General features: G+C 45.2%; 1 protein-coding gene across 1 annotated transcript in view; it reads left to right on the top strand.

Annotated features, from left to right (window-relative positions):
- Positions 1 to 13799, top strand: part of LOC124606402 (pickpocket protein 19-like) — a 94430-nt gene that overhangs the window by 42625 nt on the left and 38006 nt on the right. Inside the window, exon 4 of the mRNA XM_047138382.1 lies at positions 1569 to 1677. Coding sequence (XP_046994338.1) covers positions 1569 to 1677 — 109 coding nt within the window. The remainder of the gene's footprint in view (positions 1 to 1568; positions 1678 to 13799) is intronic.

Below are 13799 nucleotides of genomic sequence, written 5' to 3'. Positions count from 1 at the left end.
AATACACGCCTCCAATGTGCGTTCACCGCGATGTCGCCAAACACAGATGCGACCATCATGATGCTGTAAACAGAACCTGGAGTCATCACAAAAAATGACATTTTGCCATTCGTGCACCCAGGTTCGTCGTGGAGTACACCATCGCAGGCGCTCCTGTCTGTGATGCAGCGTCGAGGGTAACCACAGCCATGGTCTCCGAGCTGATAGTCCATGCTGCTGCAAACGTCGTCGAACTGTTCGTGCAGATGGTTGTTGTCTTGCAAACGTCCCCATCTGTTGACTCAGGGATCGAGACGTGGCTGCACGACCCGTTACAGCCATGAGGATAAGATGCCCGTCATCTCGACTGCTAGCGATACGAGGCCGTTGGGATCCAGCACGGCGTTCCGTATTACCCTCCTCAACCCACCGATTCCATACTGTGCTAACAGTCATTTGATCTCGACCAACGCGAGCAGCAAATGCCGCGATATGGTAAACCGCAATCGCGATAGGCTACAATCCGACCTTTATCAAAGTCGGAAACGTGATGGTAAGCATGTCTCCTCCTTACACGAGGCATCACAACAACGTTTCACCAGGCAACGCCTGCCAACTGCTGTTTGTGTATGAGAAATCGGTTGGAAACTTTCCTCATGTCAGCACGTTGTAGGTGTCGCCAGTGGCGCGCCAACCTTGTGAGAATGCTCTGAAAAGCTAATCATTTGCATATCACAGCATCTTCTTGCTGTCGGTAAATTTCGCGTCTGTAGCACGTCATCTTCGTGGTGTAGTAATTTTAATGGCCGGTAGTGTATAACCGAAAACCGGTTGTTTCAGCAATAACACCCTTCGCTAACGCGATTGATTGTCAGTGATCTCATTGGAGTGCAGGAAGTGCCATGAAGTACTAAGCTCAAAATTTTTTTTGGAAGTAAAACTGTTCGGGATCACTAGTCTGTAGGACCGTATCAGCTCGTACAAAGATTTTCTTTGGAACTCAAGGAGAGATGTCGGTGATTGATCTATCAGCCAAGAAGCGATGGGAGTCAGAGTTCATGGTCGTGCTACTGGCTAGAAGTGTCTGAAGACTAAAACGAACGGTGATGTCACTTAGGACTCCTGCATTGGTCTGTAGAACTGAACTCCTATAGATGACTTACTGCGTCCGAACAGGCGTCGGATGGCCCGACGGTACCGACCAACCGCTGTGTCGTCCTCGGCCGGTAGCCGTCGCTGGATGCGGATACGGGGCAGCATGTGGTCAGCACACCTCTCTCCTGGTCGCTGTCAGTCTTCCGGCCACAGCCGCTGCTTTTCGGTCTAGCAGCTCCTCAATCGGCATCACAAAGGCTGAGTGCATCTCGCTTACCAACAGCGCTTGGTAGACCCAGACGGTCACCCGTCCAAGTGCTAGGGAAGTCCGACAGTGCTTAACTTCGATGAACTCACGGGAATCGATGTTGCAACTGTGGTAAGGCCGTTAGCTCACGGATGGCTTAGGAAGAAAAAACACGAAATGTCGACTCCTTGTATACAATAAGTGAGCGTTTTGAGCGTTTTTTGCTGAAAGCTTCCACTTGTTGAAGCTCTTCCAATTGTGAACAGTCATTAGACCAGGACGAAGAGGTGGAACAAAAGGAGTACAAGGAGGACGAAGAGATGAAACAAAAGGAGTACAAGGAAAGGAAATGTGAGGTAGGTGGAAGTATAAATTGGATACAAGAACATACATGAAAGCAGAGCACTGTTTCCAGGACACACTCGCGGGACGGGGAGCTGCTGCCACGTCGCGTGTCCTCCTCTGGCAAGTGGTCTGGCTTGCGCTTCGACGTCAACACATCCTCCCTGCAGCCGCCAGGGCTAAGCGTGCAGAGGGGCGTTGTGGTGAGTAAGCTACGCTAAATCCATTCTGGCCGTTCCAGGCAAACATTAACCTGCGTCAGGCACACAGTGGCCACCCATCAAAAGCCTGAATAATCACGTTCTGCAGCGCGAACCACTGTGAGACTTGAGGGAAGGGAGTCAGTGAGGTTTTGGAAGGTACAATGGGGATGTGGACCCATGCAGACTCCAGTGCTGTAGCTGTGCTACATTTCTCAGTTCAGGAGCCTTGGAGCGAACAGCCCGATCGAGTTGGTCCCACAGATGCTCGATTGGATTTAAATCCGGTGAGTTGGGTGGCCAAGGGAGTGCGGAAAACGCATCCTGGTGCCCTTCGAACCATGTGCGTGCACCGCGAGCTATGTGACCAGTTGCATCGTCCTGTTGGTGGATGCCATCGTGCCGAGGAAAAATAAACTACATGTAGGGGTGGACATGGTCTCCAACGATAGACGCCAGCTTGTGTTGATCCATTGTGCCTTCCAGAATGACGACATCACCCAGGGAATGCCCTCCGGCCTGGACCCTTCCGACGATTGTTGGAGTGTATTTGGTTGCTACCGGCCGTCTGTCCCACGGAGTGCAAAACACCATTCATCTGAAAAGCACACCGGTCCCTACTCAGTGGACGTCTTGTTCCGGTACTGGCGCACCAATTCCAGCCTTCGTCGCCGATTATCAGCAGTCAGTATGGGTACATGAACCAGGCGCCAGCTGCGGAGACCCATACGCAGCAATGTTCGCTGAACGGTCCTTGACGGGACTCTGTTGGTAGTGCTTGGTTCATTTGGGGTGTTAGCTGCTCAACAGTTGCATGTCTGTTCTCCCGTATACATATCCGCAGCCGTCGTTCATCCTGTCATCCATGGCCCATTGTGCACCATTGTTTTCTCAGCGCCACTTTTGCATAGCGCCGTCTGCCATGCGCGATATACTTTAAACACAACGGCGCGCGAATAGTTTACAAACTGAGCCGTTTCGAAAATGCTTAGACCCTTGGTCAGAAATTTGGAAATTTGGCGTATGTTCCTATGGGACCAAACTGCTGAGATCATCGATCCCTTGGCTTATACACTACTTAATCTAACTTCAACTAACTTACGCTAAGGACAACACACACACACACACACACACACACACACACACACACACACACACACACACACACACACGCCTGGAGGGAGGACTCGAACCTCTGACGGGGGAGCCACACGAACCGTGACAAGGCTCCCCAAACCACGCGGCTACCCCTCGCGGCCCTTGGTCAGATACGCCCATGATCATGCCGTCTTGGACTTCAGATAAGTTGGGCCGTTTCCTCACTACGACGATGACTGTGCGGTTTCCCGTGACCCCCGACAAGCTTTATGTATCTTCCACAGCTAATGCATATAGCATAGAAGACCTGTCGTCTCTGAGTGGTTATTGCACGTTGACGTTGAACTTAGTCGGCGGTCAGTTTAACGTGACTGGACCGTGTATTTATTTGAGTATCGTAAAGGAATAAGATTCGGATAGTTAGTGGCTCGTTCCACCGGTCTCACGAATGACGATGCTGTACCACTGGGGTAGTGTCGAAAGTCAATATATTAAGTTACAGAGAAGTTACAGAGTCAGTAGTCTGTGGTGAAGCGCTTTCCTGACATTAATCAGTTGCTCTAAGAGACGATGCGGCAAGGTGTTATGGATATGATACACAACTCAAGCAACAATTACGCCAGTGGAGAAATTCCTTACTACCACTAGGAAATATAAAACAGGCGTCTTGCCACGGCTCAAGCGGCACCCCCTGTCGGAGGTTCGAGTCCTCCCTCAGGCATGTGTGTATGTCGTCCTTAGCGTAAGTTAGTTAAACTTAGGTTAAATAGCGTGTAAGCTCAGGGACCGATGACCTCAGCAGTTTGGTCCCATAGGAACTTACCACAAATAAAAAAAAATAAAAAAAAGATATAAACCAACGTGGAAACGACGTAGGTCGGCTTGTTCAGTGCGAATGGAATGGTCAACCATGAAGTAGTTTGCAAGAGGTCATACTTAACCAGAACTGCTGCTTTTAAGAGGTAAAACTATTGAGACACGGAAAAAAAATCTCCATGACAACGGTCCAGGTCGCACACCGTTGAGTGTCATTCTCGCCGCTTTGCCTGCAGGGAAGATAACTTCCTGGTTCCCCCTCACAACTTAGCTGCTCCTGTGGCTACATTCAAGACATCTGCTTAATTGGCTTTAAGTTTTTATATCTCCAGTAATGGATAAAATTAATTCCACCCTTAAAAGATAAAAACATAATATCTTTATATACAACTTGTTATGAAACTCTTCTATGCAATAAATTTGTTGTAAATCACATATAAACTTGTATTATAGATAACAGAATGTCATCATCCACTAACAGTACGAATCTAGAGTGCAAGTTGACATGTCCTCTCAGGAATTTTGGAATACTACGTACAACGTGAACCAGAGCTCCAACAGTAAGCTATCAGATGTAGTAGTATGGATGAAAACAACCAAATAGTGTCAGTAAACATGAGATCTAAAATTCATACCTAAAGAACAATGAGTACTTGCTAACCTACGATACTGTGAAAGACATCTCTACTACTGCAAGATTTTTGCTTTCCGTAGTTTGGGAGAAGGTAGTACGGACCAAGACAAGAAAAATGTCCAGTAAACACGATCTCTGAAACGTGTATACCTTAAGAGCTACGAGAACTTCTTCTGCAGAAGCGATTTGTTTCGCAGTAGCGAAGATGAACAAATGCTCACAGCTCTTAACGTATGCATTTGAGAATCCATGTGAACTGGACTTTTTTCCTTGGTTTGGTACATAGTAACACACTTGAAAGTTTGTCGGTAGAGTTCTGGTACACCCTGTACGACTCAGAAGCACGCAGAGAACTAAAAGAACTGAGAGATCTCCTTGGGAAAAGTTTTTATCAGCTCGTAGCAATCACTAGAAAAAATATTTCCATCCAGCAGAGCATTTCAGAAAAATGACCATAAATGCTCTACTGTTTGCAGATAATCAAATAGTAATTCAAGAAAATGAAGATAATTTTCAAAGAGCTGTTTGACATAATTTGTTGGGAATCATAACACGATTTCCAGTAGTAAAACAAAGGTTGCGGTATTCGAACGAAGATTGACTGTAAGATGTAAAATTATAACAAAAACGTAATATTGGAACAAGTAACCCACTAAGTATCTCGGCTGTGAGATGGGACGGAATTTCGATAGTGAAATTGTTAACAAGCTCTTACAATTTAGCTTAATCTGTGGAACAATTAGAAATGCGCTAAAAAGCCACAAAAGAGACACAGATGAGTCATATAGTCATAGGCATACCTACTATGCTCTATCGATCTGAAACCTGAGTATCCAAGGAGGATATGAGCAGGATACAAATGCAGAAATACATTTCTCGTTATTGTTACAGGTTACACCAGAGAAAAAGGTTTAAAAAAACATTAGAAATAAATTGCGAGTTGTTTCAATGTGCAATACGAGAGACCTAAGCAGTAACATATAGTGGTAACATGTAGATAAACGAGTAATGCATGAAAATATACTTTCGAAACAAATTTTTGACCGCAATCTTAGAGGGATAGACAGAAGACCATGGAAGAGGTGGCTGGTCGCTGTTGACCGAAGCAGTCGATATCACCTAATCTACGTCGGGAAAAGAAGCAGAAGAAGAGGAACAAAACAAGGTAGCGTTTTGTTCGATACCAGGGTACTAGGAGAGAAATGACCTAAGGAATGCTAAATAGCAGGAGAAAGGAATCGTACCTTGGGAGAAACACTCTGTCATCGAAGAGGAAGACAACATTTAAAGAGAGGATGAGTGGCATTCAAGAATAATTAACTGCACCATTAAGTCGACATCTTCTGAATAATCCAATGCGCTACAAGAACTGTTTCGAGTGACAACATCTACGAGAGGTTTACAAAAGAAAAGTAGAGAGAAATCCAACAATTAGTTAGCTTAGCTAGTGGAGTCTCGGGTGGGAAGGTATGACCAGTTACACTGTACGTCCCCCACACCGCTTACTACGGAATCGCGGCTAAACTGAGAAAGTTTTGTATTGGTTTACAACAGCGAGGAGATTTTGATGATACATATTCTTCAGCGACTTAGTGTGGTTATCATGGCCTACATAACATGGAAAACTGTTGTTCAAAATGGGTCAAATGGCTCTGAACACTATGGGACTCAACTGCTGTGGTCATCAGTCCCCTAGAACTTAGAACTACTTAAACCTAACTAACCTAAGGACATCACACACACCCATGCCCGAGGCAGGATTCGAACCTGCGACCGTAGCAGCAGCGCGGCTCCGGACTGGAGCGCCTAGAACCGCACGGCCACCGCGGCCGGCGGAAAACTGTTGTCTGACACCCACAACGGACTGCAACTGTTGTTACTGTTACAGTAGAGTCTCGATAGTTCGAGTCTCTATAGTTAGAGTTTCCAATAATCCGAGACACTTAAAAAAAAGAAAAAGAAAAAAAGAAAAAGAGGTTGCAACTATCTACTTTCTTTTTTTACTGACATGATAAATAATGAAAACATCATTGCAAAAGATAGATAGGGAGAGTACAGCTCAGTGACAAAGCAGACAACAATGCAATCAGCACCGACGATTAGCTCGCTGCCTTGTTGCACGAACATCTGTTGTCAGTATGGCACGAAATACCCCGACTGCTGCCGGCTGCTACCCATCAAAACTGTGTTCATACGCTACTGTGGTTCCCAGTACCCGTACTGTACAGTGTTGTGTGTCGTTTTGTTTGTTGACTGTGTGTTCCGTTGTACACCTTACAAAGATGAGTGCTGTAACAAAAAACAGGAAATTTGTGCCTGTGCATCTAAAATTAGAAGCACTAAGACGACTTGACAAAGGAGAAACAATAAAAAAAATCTTGCTCTCGAATATGATGTCGGTGATGTTACTGTTGGTGACTGGTGAAGAAACCGACTTAAATTGGAACAGTTTTCTTCACAGAAATGCTCATACGAATCTCTCAGTCGAAGAAGTATGAAGAAGTCAGACTTAGAAAAAGCAAATGAGGCATCGTTCATGTGGTTTACCCAACAGAGACATAAGGGTGCTCCGATTTCTGGCCCAATCTTGCAAGAAAAAGGCTTTGTCTTTCAAAAACCAGCTGCAGGAAGGAGATGACAATTTCGCTGCTAGTGTGGGCTGGCTCGACAAGTGGAAGAAGAGTTATGGAGTGCGTCAATTAGACGTATGTGGAGAAAAACTCTCTGGTGACGCTCAGGCCGTTTCAGAATTTATCGTAGAGTTTAAAAAAATCATAACTGACGAAAATTTGTCTAATGAACAAATATATAACTGTGACGAAACTGGGCTAAATTTTAAAATGTTACCAGCGAGAGCACTTGCTTCTTGTGAAGAAAAAAGTGCTCCTGGGCACAAAAAAAGCAAAGAGCGGCTCACAGTTATGGCAGTTTCAAATGCAACTGGAAATCACAAACTAAAACTAGTTGTGATTGGAAAGTCTGCCAAGCCAAGAGCATTCAAGAATGTATCCATCTCAGCTCTTCCGGTTGTCTATACACATCAGAATAATGCCCGGATGAATCAGGAAATCTTCAAGAACTGGCTTTTTAACTCATTTGTACCTCACTGCAAGAATTTTTTAAAAGAAAGGGGACTGCCATGCAAAGCAGTTTTGCTCATGGATAATCCGTCCTCACATCCAAGTGCAGGAGAACTGCAGTGCGACGGTATCCGCGCCTTGTTTTTCCCACCAAACGTTACCTGTCTCATTCAGCCCGTGGATCAGGACATTCTGGAATGTCTAAAAAAAAGTATCGACGACGATTGTTACAGTCAATCCTGCATTCCGAAGACAACGAAAGCATTGTAGGAGCTTTGAAGAAAGTGACTTTGAAGGACGTCGTGTACTGGATTAGCGAATCTTGGAGCGAAGTAAAGTCAGACACAATCTCTAAGTCATGGAGGAAAATTCTACAGGAAAGTATGCCAGAGACAGAAACTGAAGATTTAGCAGATGAGGACGATCAACCCTTGCGTAATTTAATCAGAAGATTGCCAGGGTGTGTAGAGGCAGCAGAGGTGGAAGTAGGCGAGTGGCTAAGTTCGGACGAACAGCTGGAAGTGACAGACTCTTCTATAATTGACATGGTTAACATTCCATCGCAGTGTGTGAGAGACGAGAATGACGAAGCAGAGGCTGCACCGATGATGAGTCACACCGATGACTACGCTGCTCTCGAGGCCGCCATATGCTACGTGGAACAACAGCCTGAGGCGACACCAACTGACCTACTGCTCCTGAGACGGTGGCGTGGCACTGCCGCGAGGAAACGTTGCAGTTTCACCAAACAAGACACTTCACTATTACTTGTCTAAATAAATAATTATTGTTATTCTACCAATGCAAATGCATGTGTAAATACTTTTATTTTAATAAAGTTCATATTTCTTTTTCCCATTTAAATTTCCATAGTCAGAGTTTGCGATTGTTCGAGGTGGTTCCGGTCCCGTTCACCTCGAACTATCGAGACTCTACTGTAGTGTGTTTGTTCTACCTGCAAAGTAAAGGTTTTAAGGTGTAAAAAACAAATTTTTAAGACTTGTAGATGACATAGCCGTTTCTTTAGAGACGGCAAAAGATTTGGTAAATCAAGTGAATGGAATGGGTAGTGTCTTTAAAAAAATGGTAAGATGAACAGCGACAAATATAAAACAAGGGTAACAGTGTGCAATCGAATTTAATCAGGCGATGTTGTGGGATTTAGGTTAGAAAATGAGAAGCTAAAAATAGTAACGTGTTTTTCTATTTTTGCAGTAAAAAGCCTATAAGATGCAGACTGGCACCAGCAAGGAAAGCTTTTCTGAAAGAAGAGAAATTTGTTAACGTCGAATACACACGGTCCAGACAAATTTATGTGACCACCGCCTGTGTTCGACCTCAACGTGCAGCAACCAACTACTCACAGACAGCAGGTGGCAACACAATGGAGGGCACATAAAGCGTGCCGGGGGGGTGGGGGGGGGGGGGGGGCGGGGACGCGGGTAACCGTACAGTGGTTGTAACGCAGAGAGTTTTATCTTATCCACAAGGGAATAATCATTGGTTTCCTGGCCAAAGATCGAAGTATTTCCGAAACAGCTAAGCTTGTAAACTGCTCGTGTGCTGCTGTGGTTAAAGTGTACCGTGCATGGCAAAATGACTCTATCCGAGATCGGCGCCAAGACACCTGTGGTGCACCACCGGGCATAGATGACAGGGGTGGACAACAGTTGCGGCTGTGTGTACGGGCGAACAGACGTGCAACTGTTGAGCAACTGACCGCCCAGATGAACGAAGGGGCTACCGACAGTGTCTTCCGAACCATCACTCAACGAACATTGCTGCGTATGGACCTCCGCAGCACACACCTGGTTTGCGCCTTAGTGGCCTGGTTCATGAACCCGCGGTGATTGCTGTTCATCGGCGACGAAGGCTGGAATTCGCACGCCAGCACCGCTACTGGCCGTCCACTGAGTGTCGACGGTGGCCTTTTCAGAAGAATCACGTTTTATGCTCCATCAGAAAGAAAACAAACACTCTGCTGCAATCATCGGAACGTTCCAGGCTGAAGAATGTAGCGTTATGGTCTGACGAATATATTCGTGGCATTCGCTGGGTGACGCTGATGGCCGAGCGGCTCTAGGCGCTTCAGTCTGGAACCGCGTGAACGCTACGGTCGCAGGTTCGAATCCTGCCTCGGGAATGGATGTGCGTGATGTCCTTAGGTTAGCTAGGTTTAAGTAGTTCTAAGTTCTAGGGGACTGATGACCTGTGATGTTAAGTCCAATAGTGCTCAGAGCCATTTGAACCATTTTCTGGGTGACATCGTCATTCTGGAAGGCACAGTGGGTCATCAGGAGTATTAAACGATCCTTCACAGATCATGTCACCCCTACGTGCAGTTTGTTTTTCCTTGGCACGATGGCATCTACCAGCAGGACAATGCACAACTCGCAATGCACGTGCGTCGTTCGAAGAACACCAGCATGAGTTTACCGTTGTGTCGCAGCCATCAGACTTGTCGCATTTAAGCCCAATCGAGAATTTGAGGGAGCACCTCAACCGGGCAGTTCGTGGATCCTCAATCGAGACACCTAGCAGGGGTGGTCACAGCGCAGGAGTCGGCACGGCTTCACCCCCCCCCCCCCCCCCCCTGTCGATACCTTCCAGAACCTCATCAATTGACGCTCTTCCTGCACGTCTCGCAGCAGACAGCGCTGCAAAAGGTAGTTATTCAGGCTTCTGACAGGTAGTCACACTGATGTGATTTGACAGTGTAATTTTAATTGTTAGGGAGTCTTTTCTGAAAATACTGGTCTGGGGTAGAGCCTGAGATGGAAGTGAAACGCGGACGATAAGCAGTGCAGACAATAGGAGAAGAGATGATTTTCAAACGTCGTTTTCCAGAAGAACGTGACGTCTAAATTAGTAGATCGAATAATGATTGAAGAGGCGCTGCATTCAGTCGAGGAGAAAAGAGCTTTATGATACACCCTGAGGCGTCAAGAAATAGTTACTTTGGTCACGTAGGTAATTTGGGTGTCGAGAGGGTTTATACGAGTAAAGTATAGAAAGAGAGCAGAGTTGATCACAGTAAGCATACTCAGTGCTTTTAGATTGCATAATATTTGTGCGGAGAGGAAGAGAGTCACTCAGGATAGAGCTGCATGAAGCCTATATTTGAAGGTTTGACTATAACAATAACAGTAATCTATAACTGTGTTAATTTGTGAACTTCTATCATGTGTCTCATCTCCTCAACCAATATTTTCGAAATTTTATGGCTTGCAGTTGACACAAAGGCGTTTGGCCTAAAGGCACAGGCAGAAATAGAAAGTCACGGCCCGATTTCTATCGAAGCATAGCACTCAAAATGAAATTTCAGTTGATTACCGGTTGATGGTAACTACGACAGAAGGGTTGGTAATGATGGTACTGAATGTACTGTGCTAGTGGCATGGTTATGATGGATAAGTAATACCTTGTCTGGTAGAGATACACATCTGCATCTACAGCAAAAACTACATCTGTACTGTTTTCCACCATCCATATTCCATTCGCGAATGGTGACTGTAAGAATGACCGTTGGTAAACTCAAGTGTGACCCTTAATTTCTTTGATTATCTTGACGAAGTCATTTCGTACGATGTATGTGGAAGGAAGTAATTTGTCGCAAGCTTTTTTTTAAGTACCATCTCGAAATTTCAGTAGTAAACCTCTCCTCGAAACAAAACGCCTCTCTTGTAGCTTCTGCCACGTCAGATAGTTGAGCATGTTCTTAACGCTCTCCTGCTTACTAAATACCCCGTGACGAACGCACTGCTCTTTCTTGGTTCTTCTCTCTCTCTCTCTCTCTCTCTCTCTCTCTCTCTCTCTCTCTCTCTCTCTCTCTCGAATTAATCCAACCTGTTGCTGTTTTCAGGCATTTTTTGCCAATGGCGTAATGGAACAGCAATGGATCCCCTTGCCTATTTATGCACAAGACGTGACCTTTAGTCACAGTCACTGTTACCTGTCAGTACCTGCACCAATTGTCGAGCCTCGTCAGGAATTCGTGCATTTCGGTACAGTCTTCTGGCGTTTTAACCTTCCTGCAGACTACTTCAGATGTTGTCTACTAGATTATTTATGTATGTACTGAAAATAAAAAAAACGGCCTTATAATTCTCCCTCTGAGTACTCTCGCAAAATTACCTGTTTAATGGAATGAACAGCACCAAAGAAAGACGACAGTAATGAAGCGTAGGAGAAACTGGATTAGCGATAAGCGTAGCTTTAAAATGGGGACCACGAGGTAGATGAAGTGAAGGAGTTCTGCTACATTGGAAGAAAAATAAAAAAATAAAACATGGTGGACCAAGCAGGGGCATAAAAGCAGCAGACCGGTACAGGCAGAGGGGTACGTCGTCGCTGAAATAAATCTGCTTGTGCGAAACATAGACTTTAGTTTTATGGAAGAAATTTCTCAGCTCGTTTGGAACACAGCATAGTGTGGAAGTGGATCGTAGATCGTGGGAAAACCGAAAAGAAGGAAAACAGAGTGTTTGGGATGTGGCGCTATGCAAGGATAAGGTAAGGTAAGAAATAAGGAGATTCTCTATAGAGTCGGCGAGGAAAGGCCTATATGGAAAACACATAAAAGAAGGGAACGGAATGGTAAGATATGTGCAAACACATCAGGGAATAACTTCCATTATATTAGAGAGAGCTGTAAAGGCCATAACTTGTAGGGGAAGTCTGAGACCGGAATGTATCCAACGAATATTTGAGGATGTTGGGTGCAAGCGCTGCACTGAGATGGCGCAAGATAGAGTCGTGGTGGTCCAGACCGGGGCAGTCAGAAGACTGACGACCAGTGTTGTAACGGCAGTAATGGCTAATGATTCCAGTGTAACACTCTTTTTATTTACACTCAGAGAAGTTACAAGGAGTTTACAATAAATCAGATCATAGCTATAGGCATTAAAACAAAAATGCAAATGTCTTTCTCCATATAAATTTTGGAGCTGCTTTACTGTTGAGCAGATTGCGGAAAGTGGTGTTCGGAGATAAACTGTCATTGTTACCTAAAAGACCAGTTACCTGCTGATTTTCTGTACTCGACCGCCCAGCGTCTGGCTCCCTCTCCTACTGTATGTATTTCGTCGGTAGTAATGAATCAATTAAACAAAGGACAGAAGGCACGGAAGCTACAGACCGATGGCAGTCAGTAGATTCTGGTAATGAAATCACATATTCAATAAGTAACACATGAAAACTAGGTAATCTGGCACAATTTCTTCCTTCAGTTACCGCCCACAAATAATAGCACCTTGCCTTGCAGTTGACTTGAAGGACGAGAAGTTATAAATGCGAGGGTTATTCGGAAAGTAAGGAACGATCGGTCGCTAAATGAAACCACAGAGAAAATCCGATGTTTTTCCCTGGTGTGTTGGGCAGTGTCTCTAGTATGCCCATCGATCGCGTTACGTCGTTCTTTTCAGTTCTGAGCACACAGGGAGCACATAAAGATACCTACGAGTAGAACAATGGTGTCTCCCGCCAAGTACAAGGGCCTGGCGAGAAATTTCGCCAGAAGCTATGCAGCCAACATTACATAACTGTCGTGCGTTTTCCTTCTTCAAGGCAATTCTCAGCCGCATTCTGCAGGGGCAATGAAGATGCTTCTGCATCGTTTTCAATTTGAAATGTTTGATTACCCACAATACAGCCAGTAATTGTCTCTCTCTGAGTTTCATCTCCGCTCACGTGAACCGCTGGCTATGAAGACAACTTTTTGGCACAGACAACAAGCTGTAGGCCAGCGTAGAGAATTGGCGGAAAGGACTGGCGGCTGCCTTCTATAACGAGGGTATTGGAAAGTTGGTACAGCGCTACGACAAACGTCTAAGTCGGATCGGCGACTATGGAGATAAGTAGCTGGTAGTTGTAGCTAATTGTTGCAAATAAAACAGTTTTGATTTTCACTGTGGTTTCCATTTCGCGACCATCGTTCCTTAGTTTCCGAATAGCCCTCGTAGTTCCATAGTTACATTCACAGAATAAAGTCTAGCGCATAGAGATAGTGCGGAAAGTAAACCAAACTGAAACACGACAACGACGGAAGCTACGCATGGGCAACAAATACTGTCACAGAAAACAGGGGTCGGGCGAAAAAGTATTCCACACACGTGGATTTGGAAAGCCGGTATCTCGTGGTGTAAACATCACGGTAGCATAGTCGTAACCACTGTCGTTGCTGGGCACTTCCTAATTCAAATAATGACGAACAGATCAAGGGTGACTAAACACAAGGATGCGTTCAAAGTAATGGAAGGTAAAATTACGGTAACTTCCGCCCAAAGACTCTCGCGATGTCATCTCGTTCA

The sequence above is a fragment of the Schistocerca americana genome, chromosome 3 (assembly GCF_021461395.2).
Source record: "Schistocerca americana isolate TAMUIC-IGC-003095 chromosome 3, iqSchAmer2.1, whole genome shotgun sequence".
Lineage (NCBI taxonomy): Eukaryota > Metazoa > Arthropoda > Insecta > Orthoptera > Acrididae > Schistocerca > Schistocerca americana.
This window is presented reverse-complemented; position numbering and strand designations above follow the sequence as displayed.